The sequence below is a fragment of the Pelodiscus sinensis genome, chromosome 2, assembly GCF_049634645.1.
Source record: "Pelodiscus sinensis isolate JC-2024 chromosome 2, ASM4963464v1, whole genome shotgun sequence".
NCBI classification, from domain to species: domain Eukaryota; kingdom Metazoa; phylum Chordata; order Testudines; family Trionychidae; genus Pelodiscus; species Pelodiscus sinensis.
Window position 1 is genome coordinate 64,288,110 of NC_134712.1, and position 20,124 is coordinate 64,308,233.

At 45.3% G+C, this 20,124-nt stretch overlaps 1 protein-coding gene across 3 annotated transcripts in view; it reads left to right on the forward strand.

Moving 5' to 3' along the window:
- SDR16C5 (short chain dehydrogenase/reductase family 16C member 5) overlaps window positions 1–17,248 on the forward strand; it is a 28,040-nt gene extending 10,792 nt beyond the window's left edge. For all 3 annotated transcript variants that reach the window (XM_075920665.1, XM_075920666.1, XM_075920667.1), the window contains exons 3-7: window positions 9,524–9,655; window positions 10,914–11,013; window positions 12,544–12,688; window positions 13,632–13,757; window positions 16,425–17,248. In XM_075920665.1, the coding sequence (XP_075776780.1) occupies window positions 9,524–9,655; window positions 10,914–11,013; window positions 12,544–12,688; window positions 13,632–13,757; window positions 16,425–16,518 (597 nt within the window). In that variant the 3' untranslated portion in view covers window positions 16,519–17,248. The remainder of the gene's footprint in view (window positions 1–9,523; window positions 9,656–10,913; window positions 11,014–12,543; window positions 12,689–13,631; window positions 13,758–16,424) is intronic.
- Window positions 17,249–20,124: the final 2,876 nt, after the last annotated feature.

Consider the following 20,124-nt stretch of genomic DNA (forward strand, 5'->3'; position numbering starts at 1 on the left):
GTCCCACTGATTGTCCTCACTCCACCAGGTTTCTGTGATGCTTATTATATCAGTTTCCTCCTTTAACACAAGGCACTCATCTTATTTTTTAGACTTCTAGCATTTGTGTACAAGCACTTTAAAAACTAGTCACTGTTTGTCTGCCCTTTTCTGATGTGTCAGATTCTTTTTTATGTGAATGTTTTTCATCTGATCTGGCCCAGGATTCTTATCCTCTTCCATCATCTCCTCCTGACTAAAACCTAGAGAATCTTTATCAATAGACTCTCCTCTAATAGTCATCTCTGTCTGATCCATATGCTCCTCTGCACCAATCAGCTTTCCCCCATCTCTTAGTTTAAAAACTGCTCTGTGACCTTTTTAATGTTAAGTGCCAGCAGTCTGGATCCACTTTGGTTTAGGTGGAGCCCATCCTTCCTGTATAGGCTCTCCCTACCCCAAAAATTTCCCCAGTTCCTTATAAAGTTAAACCCCTCCTCCCTACACCATCGTCTCGCCCACACATTGAGATTCTGAAGCTCTGCCTGCCTACTTGGCCCTGCGTGTAGAACTGAAAGCATTTCTGAGAATGTCACCATAGAGATCCTGGGTTTCAGTCTCTTTTCTAGCAGCCTAAATTTGGCCTCCAGGACATCTCTGCTACCCTTTCCCTATGTCACTGGTACCACAAGGACCAGCTCCTCTCCAGCACTACATATAAGTCTATCTAGATGCCTCGAGATCCACAACCTTCGCACCAGGCAGGCAAGTCACCATATGGTTGTTCCAGTCATCGCAAACCCAGCTATCTACATTTCTAATGATCGAATCTTCCATTACTAGTAACTGCCTTTTCCTAGGGTGTGTCTAGACTACATGCCTCCTTCGACGGAGGCATGTAGATTAGCCAGATCGGAAGAGGGAAATGAAGCCGCGATTAAAATAATCGCGGCTTCATTTAAATTTAAATGGCTGCCCCGATCTGCCGATCAGCTGTTTGTCGGCAGATCGGGGGAGTCTGGACGCGATGCCCCGACAAAGAAGCCTTTCTTCATCGACACAGGTAAGCCTCGTGAAACCAGGCTTACCTGTGTCGATGAAGAAAGGCTTCTTTGTCGGGGCATCGCGTCCAGACTCCCCCGATCTGCCGACAAACAGCTGATCGGCAGATCGGGGCAGCCATTTAAATTTAAATGAAGCCGCGATTATTTTAATCGCGGCTTCATTTCCCTCTTCCGATCTGGCTAATCTACATGCCTCCGTCGAAGGAGGCATGTAGTCTAGACACACCCCTAATGACTGGAGTTCCCTCCCCCGGAGAGGTAACCTCAGTGCAAGAGGATACTCCAACATCTGGAAGGAGGGTCCCAACTAGGGGAAGGTTTCCCTCTGTTCCCATTGACTGAAAAGGCAATCTCCATTCATTTCAAATCTCCTAGAACTGGAAGGGACCTTGAAAGGTCATGGAGTCCAGTCCCCTGCCTTCGCAGCATGAGCAAATACCATCCCTGACAATTTTTGCTCTCCGAGGGTTGTGAGTTCAATCCTTGAGGAGGCCATTTAGGGATTTAGGACTGCTCTCCTTCCCTGAGCCTTTCATCCTCCTTAACAGTACAGGGGCTGTCTGACTGGAGGTGGGACAATTCTACAGTGTCCTGGAAATCCTCATCTACATACCTCTCTGCCTCCCTCAGCTCCTCCAGTTCAGTCACCCTGGCCTCCAAAGCCCGTACGCGGTCTCTGAGAGCCAGGAGCTCCTTGCACTGAATGCACATGTACGCCTCCTGCCCATTGGGCAGGTAATCATACATGCTACACTGAGCACAATAAACGGGATCACCCCCACTCTGCTGCTGAGCTTCTGCCTGCATTCTCTCCTACAGCTACCTAGATTATTGATAGGGTTTCTAGCTAAATCAGGAAGTTTTGATTAAAACCTTTAAACTAAACTATAAAGAATGGCAAGTGTACGTTGGCCACTTCCCAACTCCCTCTCAAAACTTCCTTTTTCCTGCTCCTGTTTGCAAAGCTCCCTGGTTGTTGACTAACTGCTTTATAAAGCCCTGACCTTCCTGATTGTCCCGCCCCCTGACTAAGGCTCAGCCAATTAACAGAGGCTTCTAGATTTCAAACCTTTAGAAGCTCACAGCTTCCAACTGCCGGCCACAGCACACGCTCCTTCAAACAGACAAACACAAGCTCAGCAGGTAACCCCCAAACACACACTACAGACAGCCACTTACCTCAAGGGTCCCGTATTTGCTCCTCCTTTACCTGGAGAACTCCCTCTCAAAGGGAGTAAAGTCCCGTTTAATCAGTTAACCAGTTAAATGTTATGTTTAACCGGTTAACCACTTAAATGGGGCAGGTTGAAGGTTGCTCCAGCTGGGCTGAGGCCCATGTTCAGTGGGGGGGCTGCTGCAGCCCAGGTTAACCATTTACATCCCATGTATCTATACTTTATGGTTCTGTGCTGACAGGCAAGGATAAGCATACCCACTTCTGAGGGCTCCATTCAGTACACCCTCAAGTATCCAATAGTTTCTTCTCTTTCCCAGCCCACTGGCTTATAACGCAAAGTAGCCAAAAAGATCCCATGGTCAATTTTGGGAGCAGGCTTACCTTCCATAGCTCTGTCTCCACAGACTGTTGGTGTGCAAATTCACCTAACAACAAATCAGGCTTAACCATGCTAAATGCATATTGCTTCCATTCATGTCTACAGGTGTCAAACAATGAGCTTTTTCATTGTTTTAATGTACTAATACCCTAATATTGTTGATATTGCCCAATACAGTTTATGTTCAAGAAGGAGATTTTCATTTCAGTACATCCAATGGCCATTGCAGTTTTATTCCCTGATTCCATCTGATCCTGATTAAACTTATTTATTTTTGTTTTAATAGAGGTGATCATTTCTTGATCTGCCACTAAGCGGAGATAAGAGCTGTTACATGCCTCTCATGGCAGCTATACAGCTGCTGCTCCATTTTGCTTGGGCTGGACAGATTATAAACTACCAGGTATTGGGCCAATTTATCTACCACATCTGAAATGGTATGGATATCAAAAAGGACCTGCTCTGTTCATGGACTGGGTTCAAATTTTGCAAAATATGGATAAAAGGAGTGATTTCTTTGACAAATGGTAGAGAGGATTGCAGGTTAAGATGCTTCCCTGAAAGGCAAGGCTTTTGGGGTGTCTCTTCCCAAACAGTTTTGAATACCACAAATGTCTCTAGACCAGTCAGAGTCCTTCACACACAGCACCCACTTCTCTGTGTAGAAATAATCCTAAGTGCAAACTCTTACTGCCCTGCTAACAGACATGCAGCTCCATCATGAGGCCAGAGTATATGCAGAAGACTCATTGTACTTCTTGCAGGATATATACTTTGCTATGTAGCTAAATTAGCAACACACATTCTGCAGCACCCCTTTGTTAAAAAAGATTAAATATAACAAGTGTCAAACCCAGAACTAGAACCCAAATATCTTGATTCTGCCATTGTCAAAAAGAAACTTTACATTTCTGGGATTTATTACACATGAACTTTCATGTTCAGTATTGTACATGAGCAGTTCAAACTAGCTTGATACAGGTAGCTGACTCAGTTCAAATTAGCTCATTTTAACTCAGCCTGTCTGTTGGCAGACACTTGAGTCAGCCTATGAAAACAAAGTAGAATCTTAAAATCTTGACATATTGACTTTTCTCACTTGGCTTTTTAAAGCATCTTGCCTATCTATGCTGCTCTATAAGGAAAAATTAAGCATGTGAGAGGCTGCTGTGTTGGAGGATTCTCAGATGAAATGAAGCCAGAGGGATTGAAATGTGTTGGCTTCTGCACATTCCTGGAGGACTCTGGGCCGAAGAGTGGTGCTACATAGAAGCTGATTAACACAATCTATTGAGCCAATTGCAGTGATTTTACTGGGATAGAGAAGATATTACAGGGATGCAGATCTTGTATGTGGATAGCCTCCCATGGCTCCAGGGGGCACAACAAATTTGACAGATTTCTTTTCTAGAAAGCAGGTTGTTGGGTTTTTGGGGGGGGGGGGGTGAAGGGGGTAAGCGGTGCCTGAATTGTATCCCGGTCTGAGTATAATCTCATGTCTGTCTATTACATACATTATACAGTAAAACTCCATTAGTCCGGCATCCAAGGCTCCGGGACTCCTGATGGTCCGGCACCATCAGGAACCCGGAAGGGCTGGGGCAGCCGGACAGGTTTCCCCCATTCAGCTGCTGCTGAAATTGACCAGCAGCTGAATCGGGGAAGCCAGGAGCAGAGCAGCTGGGGGTGCTGCCGGTTGGTCTCGTAGTGCTGCCCCTCGGGGCTGCGGGACCAACCCGGCAGCACCTCAGCTGCTCTTGGGGATGCCTGGGGCAGAGCAGCTGGAGTGCTGCCGGGTTGGTCCCGCAGCACCAAAGGACGGTGCTGCGTGACCAACCCGGCAGGACCCCAGCTGCTCTGCCCCAGGGGTCCCCGATTCAGCCGCTGCTGAAACAGATCAGCGGCTGATTCCAGGAAGCCCCGGGCAGAGCAGCTGGGGTGCTGCCGGGTTGGTCCCGCAGCGCTGAGGGGCGGCGCTACGAGACCAACCTGGCAGCACCCCAGCTGCTCTATTGCAGGCATCCCCGATTCAGCTACTGCTGAAACTGATCAGCAGCAGCTGAATCAGGGACGCCTGGGGCAGAGCTGGAGTATCGTAAGGGGGGGCTATGACGGGTCTGGGGTGGCATCCCCTCCCACCCCACTCCAGACCCCTCATAGCCCCCCCTTCTGATAGTCCAGCATATCTGATAATCCGGCACCCCCTGGGTCCTAAAGGTGCTGGATTATCGGAAGTTTACCGTATCCTGCATTATAAATTGCTCCTTTTGACTGTCTCCGGTAACATAAGTCTTAACTTCAAGATTACATTGTCTGAACACTGATACAAACAAAGTAGAGTAACCAGTTCTTCAAACCCCACCTAGGAGCTATCTACACATCCCCTTCTTGCGCAAGAAAAATCCTCTTGCGCGATGCTGCTATGCTGATTATTTTCAGGAATAGCGGCATTGTGCAAGAGGGTTTTTCTTGTGCAAAGAGGGGCAGTGTAGACGCTCTTTCTGGCGCAAGTGCTTCTTCCGCAAAATGGCGGCTCATTAGATATGAGAATGAGGCTGTGATATTCCACGCTTAGCCTCATTTGCATATTTCTGGCGCAAGAACCCGCCAGTGTGGACATAGCCCTAGAGTTTTCTTGAGGCAGTCAGTCCATTCCTTTTGCTCAGAATGAGAACCCCCAAGACTGTCATGTATTCCTTTGTTAAAAAATTTTTTTTTTAAACTGTGTCTATGAAACAGGTGATCAGGGCTATCAGAAAGAAGCTTCAAAGGCTGAGTGCTTAGTAAGAGCAGGTTACAAATTCCCACCTGTGTACTCCCTAAGAATTCCATGCTATACATGTTGTCACAAAAGATCATTTATCCCTTACATCCCTGGTGTCCAACACACTAGCTACATGTGGCTGTTTGGCTGGATGAATGCTGCAAGTTTGCTGTAGCAGAAGCCACTGTAGTGGTACTCCTTCAGAACTGCTTGGACATCAGGGCCCTACACAGTCTTTTGAAATGTACAGTACTTCCCAAAGATTATATTAACCTTGTCTTTCTCCTAAAGGAGTTCTATACAATCCCACAATAATACATAAACTAGGGATCTCAATTCATTTTACCGTAGGGCCAGTGCCAGTCCTCAAATGATCCTAACAGGCCAATGGGCACCTCCCTCTGGCAGGGCTCGGGGCAGGGGAGGATCTTCACACATTCTCTCTTCCTCCTCATCCTTCTCTCCCCCACCCTCCAGCCCCCTCCGTGTATCTCCCAGCCCTGCTTACTGGTCCATACGCTCCTCTCCTGCGTGTCTTCCTGCTGCCCCCAAGTGATTTAAACCCCTTTTCCTGCGTCCTACCACTGGCAGCACAGCAGAGCTAGAGCAGGTTCTGGCTGGTAGGTCCACACTGCTGCCGGCATGTCCCTGTCAATCAGGGTGGTGTTTGCATAGCCATCCCACCCATAGCCAGCCCAGGTCCTGCATTTTGTGGGTTTCCACAGCAGCCACCCCAACTGTCCCATGGACAGAATGATCTCCCATAATGAAGTTAGCCCACGGGTGAAGCAGAGCAACTGGGCTGGTCTGGGAGATGGCGTCAGAGTGGAACAGGCTGCTGTGGTGCTCTGCTGCCCCGGGGCTTCCACCACTGTAGTGAGTGGGGGGCGTTGAATCCTGCTGCCCCAAGCTCCCTTTCCCCCGATAATCTCTGAGGCCACATAAGGGAAGAGGTGCAATGAGGGAGGAGAAGGCGGAACAGGAAAAGGCTGGGCAGGGGCTGGGCTTGGGTGAAGGGTGTAGATCCACATAACTTCCTAGTGCAACAAAGACTCGTGCCAGCAGCCACATGCAGGCCAGATTATGGAACTGCTTGGGCCGTAGATGGCCCACCGGCCATGAGTTTAAGACCCCCGGCATAAACATTTGTGTTTTCACTACAGTGTATTCTTTAAAATACTTAAACGTAAGCCTTTTCTGTGTTACAAATTTTTGCCAGCAAAAGTTATGCTGATTTTATTAAAGCACTTTAATTAAACCACTGTTGCATTTCCACAGTATGTGCCTTCTGTTGGTAGAGTGCATCGACACTAGCAGCTCTTGCATTGACTCACCCCCTCCACACACACACACACACACACACACACTCACACTCTATGCAGCAGTGTGTTACTAGTGCAGAGGGAAGAACAGGAGCATTCCCTGTTAATGATTTGCTCTTTGTCCCAGAACAGATCTGTATACTCAGATGTCAAATGCTTCCAGGAACTTTGAAAAGGGAGAGGGTGGCACATGCCTGGAGGACAGCAGGGATCAAAACAGTGAGAAAAGCACTCAGGGTATGTCTACACTACCCTCCTAGTTCGAACTAGGAGGGTAATGTAGGCATACCGCACTTGCAAATGAAGCCCGGGATTTGAATTTCCCGGGCTTCATTTGCATAAGCTGGGAGCCGCCATTTTTAAATCCCCGCTGGTTCGAACCCCGTGCAGCGCGGCTACACGGGGCTCGAACTAGGTAGTTCGGACTAGGGTGCCTATTCCGAACTACCGGTACACCTCGTTCCACGAGGCTGCCATGAGAGCAGTGCTCCCTATGGGGGAGGCACATCTCCCCTTCCCTCCATGAAGTGGTGGGGGGCCGCTACCTAGGGATGTTAAATTTAGTGTAATTGACTAGTCGATAGAGGCAGCAAAGGAGGGGAAGCGACTAGCTGAGGGACTATTCGACTATCCAATAAGCTTTTGCTTATTGGATAGTTGACTAGTCGCTTACGTCCCCAGCGCTGCCTGGGAGAGTCTCTTGGGGAGCAGCACCACTGGTGGGTGCCACGGTGGCACACATCCGAACAAGCGCACTTGACTCATTGTTGGCACACAAGACAATACTCACTCCACTCATGGATGGAAAATCTTAGAGGGAACACTGGAGTACATCTCCACTATTTTATCAGCAAAAAGAAGCTTTTACCGACAAAGCTTTGTAGTACAGACAAGGCATTAATTCAGCAAAGATGTGACCGGGATATTGCAGGAAACTGCCAGAATTATCACATTACCTTTCAGGGGTGTTATACAAAAATCTGTAGAAGACTAAGAAAATCTTGTGATCTTTGGAGAAGCCACAGAGTATTCTTCTATCTCCATTACCCAATCCTTAACACAATTGGAGAATCCTTATGCCTCACTATCAGTAAGCTTTAATTATATGTCTGGCTGGTCATGCCAGCCAGCTCAGACTAAGACTGCAGGGCTGTTTCATTGTTGTTTAGATTTCTGGACTTAGGCAGAAGTCAGCCAGTCCTCAGCACTACCCGGAGCGCCCCATGCCGGCCCAGTCCCTCACCAGCTCTCAGAGCTGCCCAGAGCACAGCATTCCAGCACTGATTTAAAGGGGCTGGGGCTCCTACCGCTGCTGCGATAGCGGTGGCTGGGAGCCTTTCAAATTGCCTGGCCTTGGGACAACTGCCCCCTCTGCCTCCTCTGTGTTGGCAGGCCTGTGTGTAGACTTATCCAAGAGGGTTATCGGGGCCTCATTGTCTCTGAGGAGGTTCAGTACATTTGTATGTGAGCTCATAACACCTTAATTCAAGGTATGGGAAATATGACAAAGGTTTCCTTTATACAAAATATTCAGATTTTATTTATCTTCTGTGAACTTCTCCTCTTCCTCCCTGTGTTTTTTGGATCATGACCATTGCCAGAGCTATCAAAGTATCGTGTTCTTCTTGCCATTTTTATAGTATACTTAGAAGATTTACGCAGCATTGCTCAGATCCTTAGCTCAATTATTATTCTTTTTTGGGGGGGAAATAACATGAAATTGTACATGCATAATTTAAATCATTGCTCTGGGTTTAGGCTGGGGACGAGGGGGTCAGTATGCAGGTTGCCCCACGGAGAGAGGACCACCTCTTGCCCTCTCTCACTGCAGCAGCTTGGGGCCAGGTGAGAAGTGCCTTTCCATGGCCACTGCAGCTCCATGTTCCCCCGGCTGGGACAGGTGCAGATTCATCTGTCCCCTCTGCTGCCCAGCCAGAGTGAGGAATGCAGCAAACTGCACTTTCCCCTCACTCCCTGATGGAAGTCCCCATACAAATGGGGTAGAGAGCCTCTTCCTCCCCTCCCCCCCCCCCTTTCTAAAGGATACCTGAGAGGTGGGAGGCTCAGGTCTGGGGCAGTCCCAGACAGGGGGACACCACCTCGCCTCTCTCCCCCACCCCCACAGACAGTCCCTTTCACTGCCTGGTTATGATGTCTCTTTTCTGTACGGTTTTATGAGAAGGAATCCAATTCCAGGCACATCCCACTTTCCTGAAACAACCAAATCCTTGCCTTGCTTTAAGTAATGCTAAGAGGAAGCTATATACTGAATTTGGTGGTCTTAGCTCTTACATTTAGAAATTCTTGAACAAACAGAGGGACAGACAAACTCTCAAAAATATGCAGGTTGAATGTCTATAGTCTGGTACCTTTGGGATCCAGAGAATTTGCTGATCCAGAGAATTTGCCGAACCATAGTAGATCAGTGTTGTCTAGCAGTATTACCAACATTTCCACTGCTTACTGGGAGCTATATAACAGCACACTGAGAGCCAAAACTGGTGGCTCTAGACAAACTGTATGGGACCGAGGGAAATCTGGTCATACCCATAAGTAGACACCCAGCTGACTAAAATCATTCCAGACCATGGATGTTGCCAGACCAGAGAGAGCTGGATTAGAGAGGCTCAACCTGTAATAGATAATGTGCTGGTGGTTGTATTTTTCTTTTATAAAGCCCAGTATTTCCCTGTAGCAGGTCACATTTAAATTACAGCCCTGTAAAGTTGTTGTCTTCAGAGTTCTAACACTTCACTAAAGGAAAAAATTGCAAAGGAAAAGACTTCTACCTTATGAAAAGCTTGTAAATGACATCTTGATTTGATTGCTTTTCTTTAGGTTAAAAAAGAAGTTGGTGATGTTAGTATCCTAATCAATAATGCTGGTATTGTAACTGGAAAGAAGTTCATTGATTCTCCAGATTCGCTTGTGGAGAAAACCATGGAGGTGAACATCATGGCACACTTCTGGGTAATATACAGAATTTTTTTTATAGGGAACTATGAAATGTTGGCACTCACACCTGTTTTGGAAATGGGGAGGGAGAGATTTATTTTATGTAATTGATTTTTAGCTGGTTAAGTTTGTGAAGTCCTGCATGCAAGTTGGTGATATTTATTTGTGAGTTCCGGAAATAGGGAGGATGGTAGGGTGTCCCACAGGAAGCTTGTTGGGGGAGAATGGAGGGATATGTGCAGCCCCTTGTATGGGTAATCACTTCTGCCTAAAGAAGAAATAAAGGATGCAACTGCCTAGTATTGGTTGTCTGATATTAAGAAATACTTCTGGGAAATGTGAACCTGAAAAGTAATAATATTGTGGGTAGGGATGTAATAGTGTAACCGTTTAAATGCTGGAAGCTGTCTGCTGCCCTGCGGTACAGGCTCGCAAGGAGTGGGGCTGACAGCCGGGCACACTCTGGCTACCAGTCCCACTCCCAGGAAGCCAGCTGCACTGATGGCTCTGCAATACAAGCTTTATACTGCAGAGCCTGCAATGTGTAACCGCTTAAGATTTTTAACAGCTACACAGTTACCTAATAAACTGCTTTTTAACATCTCTAATTGTGGCGATATTGTTCTGTAGCTGTTGATATAAACTGACAAAAACTTACCTTAAATTAGTCATTCGATTTGCATTTCATTATGAAGGAGACGAACCAATATAGTAATAAAGAACTGGAGAAGGAATGGTGAATTAACACATGCTGCTCTGTTTCCATTCACTGGAAAACATGGAAACGACAGAGAATTTGTAGCTGAAATCAGGAAATGATGTTAGAAAGGTTAGAAGTGGTTTCCCCTTCTCAGCTGCTATTTTTAAAATGGAAGCCTATTTGGAAAATGTTTCAGTACTGAACTCCTAGGTGAAGGGAAGCTTCCCAAGGCTTCAGCTGATTGCAGTCTCACTGACATCAATTTAGTTTCTGACTCCCCCTAGTGGATGACTACAACATGAAGAAAACTATGGAAACGTATTGGAGAGTCCTTAGAGATTTACCTCGGAGGATTTAGTTAGTAGACAAAGTAGCAGTACTTCTTGTTCTAACTAATATGTATCTTATTAACCTCTGTAGAAAGAGGCAGACATTTTTCTTATCTCCTAGAACTCAAAAGACTTAATAGGTCTCCTTAATACTTTTTCAATAGTAATCCTCTTAACCAATTGGGCAATTAAATCACTTTAAGTAATGTTTAATTGTAAGTGTGGGTTTCAATGTGTTTCATAGACTTACAAAGCCTTCCTCCCAGCCATGATGGCCTCTAATCATGGACACTTGGTTAGTATTGCAAGTTCAGCAGGACTGATTGGAGTCAATGGACTAGCAGGTTAGTGTATTCAACATAATTCTAAATGGAATTTAAAGGTATGTTCTTGGTTATACCCCTCAACAACAGCTCTTAGTCCAAGCCACCTAATAACATTATCTGACTTTCAAAACACGTGCACACTTAATTGCTCCCACTGACCTCAATGGAACATAAGTTCTCAGTTCCATTAAAAATTATTTTCACCTTTTATTAAAAGGTACAGGGTGGGGGTGGAGAACAGGAAAATAATTGAAGCATTTGAAATATAAAGTGTTATGATAAAACCTTTACTTACCCATCCTGTGGCTTGTTCCTTTTAGCTGGAGAGTCTGTAAAAGGAATATCCACCCTTCTTCCTCCCCTTTCATTTGATAGTATTTTAGATTATATTAAAAATGGTAATAACTACTCTTCTGGGGGAAAAGAGAAGCTAATTGAAATGGACTAGAGTTGGAGCTGTTGCTGCTGTTAAATCTGATCATCTTGTTTAGAAGATGAACCAGGACACACAATGGTATAGAAAAGAACAATAAAAATAGAAGATGCAGTTTCTGTGTCTTTGGTGTTAACTTTTATTTGCAGCATTACAGCTGGCAAAACACAGGCTTGGCACATGGTCTTATTAGCCACTCTGAAATATGGCAAACTTGCGCCAGCATTGGGCAATTTAGGACATTTAGTTTTAGCGGCCTTTTTCATAACAGGCTTATAGCAGTGTTGCAAAACCTGAAGGCATGAAACAGAAGATGAAAGAGAAGAAATACGGTGAGGAGGAGAAGAGATACATGGTGGGGAAGGAAGGAGTCTCACCAGCTGATGATTGCGGTTTACCCAAAGCTAGTGGAGGTGACAATGTCATCTGAATCCCTCTTTCTGGCCCAGTCTGATCAGGACACATCTCAGGATTAGAACAACAAAGGCCTGGTGGTATCATGATAGATCCTAGGGTCCTAGGAAGCAGTTGAGGTGGCAGCTATGATTATAGCCATCAGACAGCTTTTGATTGGTAGTAAGGAGTTTAAGGATCCCACAAGGAAGCAATAGCAGTGTAACCCTCTTTATTTTGTTCACAAACTAAGCCTAATTTCTGACACACTGATTTGGATACATAAGTTTTAGTCCCATACTTAATTTATTGACCAAGCATAATCTTGTCCTTGAATAACACTGTCCTTGAATTCTATCATTTGCCCTTTTTGTGATCTAACTTAGCCTTGCTCTTTCCCTTTCATACCTTTTCCCTTCAGCATTTGTTATAGATTAGTGTGACTCTTCATAAACTTACACTCATTCTTTGCAGTTAATCTCACACTTAAGATACATTTGTACGTGCAATTGTTTTAACAGTACCCAGACTACCCTCATTAGGGCATAGTTTTGATTGACTTTCTTCTTAGGCAAGAAGTTGTGTTTTATTTGCTCAGCATGAGACACTGGACAGAGGGAGAATTAAAACCATGTTATGTTGTTTGCAAGAGTTGTGAGATGTTTCTCTTAATAGAAAAATTAATTGCACCAAGTAACTGTTCATCTTTCTTCACCCTACAGATTATTGTGCAAGTAAATTTGCAGCAGTTGGGTTTGCAGAAGCAGTTGGTTTAGAAATGCTAGCTCTGGAGAAGACCGGCATTAAAACCACTATTGTGTGTCCTTACTTCATAAACACAGGAATGTTTGATGGTTGTAAAACCAAGTGAGTGAATTTTGGGGTTGTGTATAACTAGTATATGGCACACCAAAAATGTTTGATTAAATACAGGATTTATTAAAGAGAATTAATAATCAGTAGAAATAACATAATCTGAAACTATTGTAAGGTAGATTTTGATCCTTGTGCAATTTTTAGGGCTTATAGACAAAATCCAATAATTGCTAGAATGCAGAATCTAAGACTTTTTATTTACATTTCTAGCCCCTATTGCTAGAATGTGAATCTTCCAGATGCCTATATATTATAGTCCAATGAAGTGTTCTCTTTCCAATTCTACAGATGGTCTGAAACAGTAATTCTGGAAAAAAAGTGTAAACTGCCATTCGCATTAACTCTGCAATCTAGTGATGGTGTCACTTTAATCATCAACACATTTAACTCCTTCACTGCTCATTTGAGAAGAAACATGCAGTCTGTGTCCTCAGTCTCATGCCTTCTCCCCAAAGTGGAGCCCTGCAGCTGGTAGCAGCAGAGGGGCTGAAATTGACCTCCCCTGATCTGGAAAATTTCCAGGTTCAGGACCAATCAGGCCCCAAGGGTGGCAGATCAGGGAGGTTCAACCCGTACAATCATTCATGGCACATTAAACATAGAAAATATAGTAGCAGAGTAAGGTTACCTAAATGAAACCTTTGTAAAATTTGAAGATAGCAAGAATTTAGCTCACAGGTACGAATATCAAGTGAAAACAAAACAGTGACACTTTCCAACTGATTTGTCAGGTGTTATATAATTCCACAAACTTCCTTTCGAAATGTTTGCTTCTAAGAGGCAAAAATCGTTGTAAAATGGGGTAACCTTCTTTTGTAAGGTGTAACTTTAAATTTGAAGCTGCCTTGTTCTAAATTTGAAGTTATCTAGATGGAACATGGAGGGGAAAGCTTTGACAGTTTCATAGTAGTAGCCATATGTTGTCTTTTTCCAGGTGGCCTTGTCTACTCCCTATTCTAAATGCAGAGTATGCAGCAGAGAAGATTGTGACTGCTATACAACGGGAACAGGTGCATCTGATAATGCCACGAAGCCTGTACTTTTTATGCTTTCTGAAAACGTAAGGATGGATTCTCCTTGTTATGTTTGTGTCTGCTGTCAGATGCGTTATGTTTAGTTGCACAGATACTAATTCTACATGCTATAGTATCAAATGATTAACTAGGCGGGGAAAGGGGGGCTACTTAGATATTGACCTTAGTGGATTTCCAGCCACTTTTTAGTTATTGCCACAGGAAGGCTTCATCAGGTGGTGGTCTTGGATAACTTGCATGTCTGCAAATCTTCTACCAGACTCTGAAGATTCCCAATAAGGATAACACAATTTGCTGCAATTTAATAGCCATGTATATTGCTGTGTATATAGAGTTATTGTGCTGGCCTCCAGTGTTACTTTGCATACACCCAAAGAAATGCTGTTTCTGCCCTGAAATGCTTGCACAGCCTGGGTATGTTGAAGACCAAAGGTAGTGTATGCTGTTTTGGATGGCTGAGCATACCAATAGCCTATTTAATGCATGCTCTGATGTGGCTTATTTCTATTGGAGCTTATTAACATGATTGGAAGCTTGATGCAATATTATCCCATTACTTTAGGAAAGAAACTAGGATAAAACAGTAGAAAAGGCTATGAAAACCTTTTCACTTAATGCTTTCAACAGTCACTTGTTCTTTAGGCTTTTTTAAAGGTTCTTAGACTATTTGAAAGCGGGCCACACTCTGAGCAGCAATTAGTGGTCCAACACCTACTTTTAAAATCAGTGTGTGTCTTCTTTTTTAAATGTAAACATTCCCAGATCAGTTTTGGCAGTAGCAGGTGATTCTGTAAATAGCAGGAAGTAAATATACAGTGCTGAAAATATAGCTTGGGGTGCAGGAGAAGGGCAGCTTACATTTTTTTTCCTCCTAGCTCCCCCCCCCCCATACTCCTTATTTGCCTTGTTGTCCTACTAGACATCTATTTTAGGGATGTCAGCATGTAGTCAACTACACATTTAACTGATAAGCCAAGGCTTATTGGTTAATCTTGTTGACTACATGCATTCCCCTGCTTGTATCAGAGGCAGCAAGAGGGGCAATCATGAGTGGTTCCCGTGAAGAGCTAGCTTTAAGTAGGCTCCCCATAAGGAACAGCAGCAGCACAGAGGGAGGGGAGGCAGGCTGAAGCCAATACGGGCAGGAAGCCAGCTTTCAAGCAGGCTTCTCATGCGTGCCAGCTCCATGGACCTGCTTGCCTTCCCTTGCAGCCTCCTACAGAGGCAGCGAGCAGGGAGGCAGGCAAGAGTCAGTGCTGGAGGGAGCTGGCTTAAAAGCAAATTCCTTCCAGCACCAGCTCTGTGGTGCTATCTATTCCCCCTCACCACACTGCTGCTTCTGATACAAGCAGGGGAATGCATGTAGTCAACAAGATTAACCAAGAAGAGGCAGCAGTGTGGAGGTGGAGGGAGACTGTTGCAAAGCAGCCCAGGCTTGCTGTGGACAGAGGCTGGTCCATAGCAGCAGCCCCTGTCTGCAGGGAGCTCGGACCCCCAATGCACAGGGGCTGCTACCACTCCGCCCTGCTGCCTCTGTAGCAGAGGCAGCAGCCCAGGGCAGCAGGCAGCTAGTCTAAGAGGGGAGCTGGTTTTTAAACTGGCTTCCATGGTGGACCAGCTTCCTCTTGCCACCTTGTGCAGGGGATTTGCCGGGAGTGTACTGGCTGCCACCCCAGGGGCTAACAAATAGTCATGTAATTGCTAAGATTTTATGCAATTATACAACTATTCAATTACCCTATATCTAACATCCCTAATCTTAAATTACCATGTTAAATTCTCTAGAGACTCTGATCATCTAGGTGAGCATGCATGAGACACTTTTAGGGAGGGGTGAAAAAATATTTCCACAAAAATTCTGTACTTCATTTACAAATACATGACTTTTATAGCTACTGGCATCACTAGAATGAATTATGTATCTCCATAACTCAGGTCCTATTACACAGATTGTTTATACCATGCATGAGCAATAAAATAGCAGCGCTTTGTCAGGGTTAGCCCCTGCCGGGCCACCGCCACTATATTTATCTGTACTGCTGCACATATGGGCAACTGCCACTTCTGTTGGCTGCAGATTGTCATTCCCAGCCAATGGGTGCTGTGGGAAGCAGTGCAGACTGGGACAACACTTTCCGCTGTTCTCTTTGACTGGGAATGGTGATCCGCAGTCAACAGGAGCTGTGACCACCGATACCTGTGGAAGGACAGGTGAATATAGTGGTGGAGACCTACCAGGAGCTAACCTTGGCAAACCGGATTCAGCCCACAGACTGGTATTGGCCCACCCCTAGGTTATACTAACACGCAGAAGTTTGGCTTCTGCAGTCTTGAGTACAAAACTAATTATTTCTGAAACTACCAGTTCCCAAAATACATTGGGCCTACTTACATTTGGGGAGCATCTATCATTTCTTTGTAATGTAAATTATCATATGGACAGTGAGGCAGTATGTTCTGAAGGAATGTGCCTATTCAGTGGCTTGGGTTCCTGAGTTCTAATCCTGGCTCTGCTACTGACTAGCTCTGATACTGGGGAAACATTGACCCAGTTTCTCTCTGTGCACTGGGAATACTTGCTACCCCATAAATAAATTGTGAAGACTGTTTGTGCTCTATTTTAGAAGCTGTAATGTCACTTCTGTGATTTATAAGATTATGTAAATACTCTGGTGTGTTTTTTTTCCCTTCAGTATTTTGCCTGTGAAAATGGGGATAGTCCTAGGAGACTACATTGGGGCCTTCCATTTCATGGACCACTTCAGAGGTCGGGTGAAGGAGGACTGATAATAAAGAGTGAAGACATCCAGTACCAGCAGCTCTAAAATAATTGACGGGTTTAGAGTTTAAAACATGGCCTGCTATTTCAGCAGCACAGAATTTGTCTTCTGTATTCCACTTGTAGTGCCTCATACATTTGTTAGTTAACAGCTTTAATCAACAGCTTCAACACAAGCTGCCTTTCCTTGATTTTCTGAATAGCTATCCTTGATTTAATCTAAATGAGTTCTGTTGTCTCTTTAAGTTCTTACTGAATGACTGTTGGTATCCATTTCATAAATTAATCACAACTGGCACATACAGGTACTCTCAACTAAGAAATAGGTTGTAATGGGCTGGGAAATTGAATTGAATTGACTTTGAATGCCTTCAAGTCCCCTCCACAATGTTGCTATTAGGGCTGTCTGAGAGAGCATATCTTTGTCATAGCCTTGGAAGTATTTAGTTTCAATTTCCTGAACTGTTTGGCATCTTTTATGAGCCCTAAAATTCACATTCATGAAATTAAGTAAAATGTCAGTTTTACATACTGACAATATTTTCCATATTTGTGATGTTGATTCACTAATCAAATACATATGCAGGGTAATAAATAATTTGTTATTAATGTCTGTGGGAAAGATTCCAATAGTGAGTGATTATAAACGTATACCTTCCAGAGAAGTGCTCGTAAGAATTGTACATGTTTGTCTGATTACAAATATTAACTTTGGAATAAATGCCCATATTTTCTGTAGGACTACATTATTTATCAAATATTAAAAAGAAAATTTATTAAGTTATGTCTAAAATATTGTAACTCTGAACTCTTGTCTTGAAATGAGATACGGAGACACATTGAATATAAGTGGCAGTGAAAGAGCTTCTGAAATCTTTTCAGATGAGATGACTGGCAACTACAAGCAAGTCCCTGGACGAAGTTTAACAGGAGTTTCACTATTAGAAATTCTTGCAGTGTGGTGGCAGAAGAAGTTAAATTTGATGGAATTATTCCACATCTGTAAAAATGAACAAACCATCAACCATGCAATAATTTAAATGTTTATAAATAACTTATAATTTGCTCCTCTGAATGGGTTTCCCATCACTTATAATAATGTGCCACTCCTCATTTTTATCTTACACTGGATCTGCGCTGCACACCTCTAGCGGCAGTATGTAGGGTACGTGTAGCTATATGCCACAATGAAAAACAGGCTATGTCCACACTGTGATAGCTACATGTGCCAGCAAAAGGCTCTCCTGGAGCTGGCAGTGGGGAGCACTATATTTCTTTGCTGCTCTCAGCTATATGAGCCTTTCCCTGCTGTGAGGAGACTCCAAACCCCCACAAGTACCCTGCCCCCCCCCCGCCCAAACCTCCATGAATATCCTGCCCCTGCCCAAACCCCCCACAAGTACCATGCCTGCCATGCCAAGATCCTCACAAGTACCCTAACCCCCTACCCAGACTCCAAACCTCCACGGGTACCCTGCTCCCCCGCCTAGACCTCCATGAGTACCCAGCCCCCCGTCCAGACTCCAAACCCCAACGAGAACCCCGCCTCCCCGCCCAGACCCCCACGAGTACCCTGTCCCCGTTCAGACCCTAAGCCCCCACGAGTACCCTGCCCCCCTTCCAGACTCCAAACCCCCACGAGTACCCTGCCTCCCCGCCCAGACCCCCACGAGTACCCTGCCCAAACCCCCATGAGTACTGTGCCCTCCATGCCAAGACCCTCATAAGTACCCTGCCCAGACTCCAAACCCCCACAAGTACCTTGCCCCCCCCGGCCCAGGCCCCACGAGTACCCTGCCCCCCCCACTCAGGCCCCACGAGTACCCTGCCCAAATCCCCACAAGTACTGTGCCCCTCCTGCTGAGACCCTCACAAGTACCCTGCCCCCCCTGTCCAGACCACAACCCCCACGAGTACCATGCCTTCCCTGCTCAAACTTCCATGAGTATGTTGCCCAGGGCCCCACCTGCCCCCTGCTCAGGGCCCCATTAGGACCCTGCTCCTGTCCCCTACCTCCTGGCTGGACACCTACCCCCAGCTTGCTCCTGTAGCCTATTTTCCACCCAGATTCTGCACCCCATCCCTATCTCACTGACTGGCAGTCCTGTCCCACACAATGAAGCCCTCATTTTTGGCCCCACCTCAGAGTGTAGAGGGGCCCACAAATTCCACTAACCCTGGAACCCCAGAAAAATTAATCTGGCCTGAGCCCTTGAACCTCAGTCCTACCTACCCTCCCCACATGGGGCTGGGGTGCCAGGGGAGGGATGTGTCTCAGTTGCGGCCACATCAGTGGGGTTTGGGGGGGCTAGGAGGGTTTGGGGTTTTTTTGCATCTCTCTTGTGTGGTCCCTGACTGATTTTTCTGAGGGTCAATGACCCCTGAACCAAAACAGTTTCCCTGCTCTTCCCATATATAAAAACAATGCTGAAACATTTGTGCTGGAAATATATTATTTAAAAATGAAGTCTGGCCCATAAGGCCCCGATTGGGTCCAAGCCCCCATCTGGCCACAGCATCACAACACCCCTGCATCCTCACACACACCTCAATCCTAAGCCTATCGTATTCTGGAACCTTGTCCTGAGCGTCTCACATCCTCAGTCTTCTGCCACAACACTACTGCACAATCCACACGCTACAAATGTGTGTCCTGAGCCCATCATAATCCCAACCCCTCTGCCCTGAGCCCCTCAGACACCTCAACCTGAACTCCTGCACCCTCATCCACAAGCCTGTGGTTTGCTCAGCACCCCAACACTCCTCCTGACCCCAACACTCTCCAGCCTGGAGCCCCCTCCCTGAGCCAGAAGCCTCTTCTCCACCTCATCCTGCACCCAAATTCCCTCCCAGAGCTTGCACCTTTCACCCCTTCCCACACCCAAATCCTCATTCCCACCCCAGAGCCCTCACATCCTGTCTCAACCCAGTGAGAGTGAGTAAGGGCTGGGGACAGCAAATGATGGAGAGGAGGGAAAGGGAGAGAGCAGGGCCTCTAGAAAGGGGTGGGATCTTCGGGCTTGCCCTGACATTTAAAAAGTGATCTTGGGTGTAAAAAGATTGGAGACACTACCATAAACAAATTTTAATTTTCAAATTTCATACCATGAAATGTGAATATATATATATTTATATTTCCTTTTGACATGTAGGGGTACTGGTTTGGTTAGTGGGAAGGCCAAAGAACGATGTAGAAGGCAATGGAACTTTTTCAAACTTTCTAGCACGCTTGCAGGAGTGTTTGGGGCTGTTTTGTTGTGGGAGTAGGTAGCCACTCTTGCGTGGTTACTGGTGGTGGGGTATATATAAGGCAGCATGCGTATGTACATAAGAGTAGTAGTAAATAAACATTTGCAATAACTTATCAAATAACTCACGTCCATTAAATTTATTGTAATCGGGGAAATTATTTTTATAGATTTTTTTTTAATTTAATATATTATGGCTGCGATTAAGAAAAGGAAGTACCATGAAGACTACATTAAGTATGGCTTCACAGTCATGGAAAAAAATGAGATTGATCATCCTCAATGCGTAGTATGCCACACAGTTCTTAGCAATAAGGCCTTGAGACCTAGTCGTCTTGAGTGACACTTGACGAAGAACCACAGCAC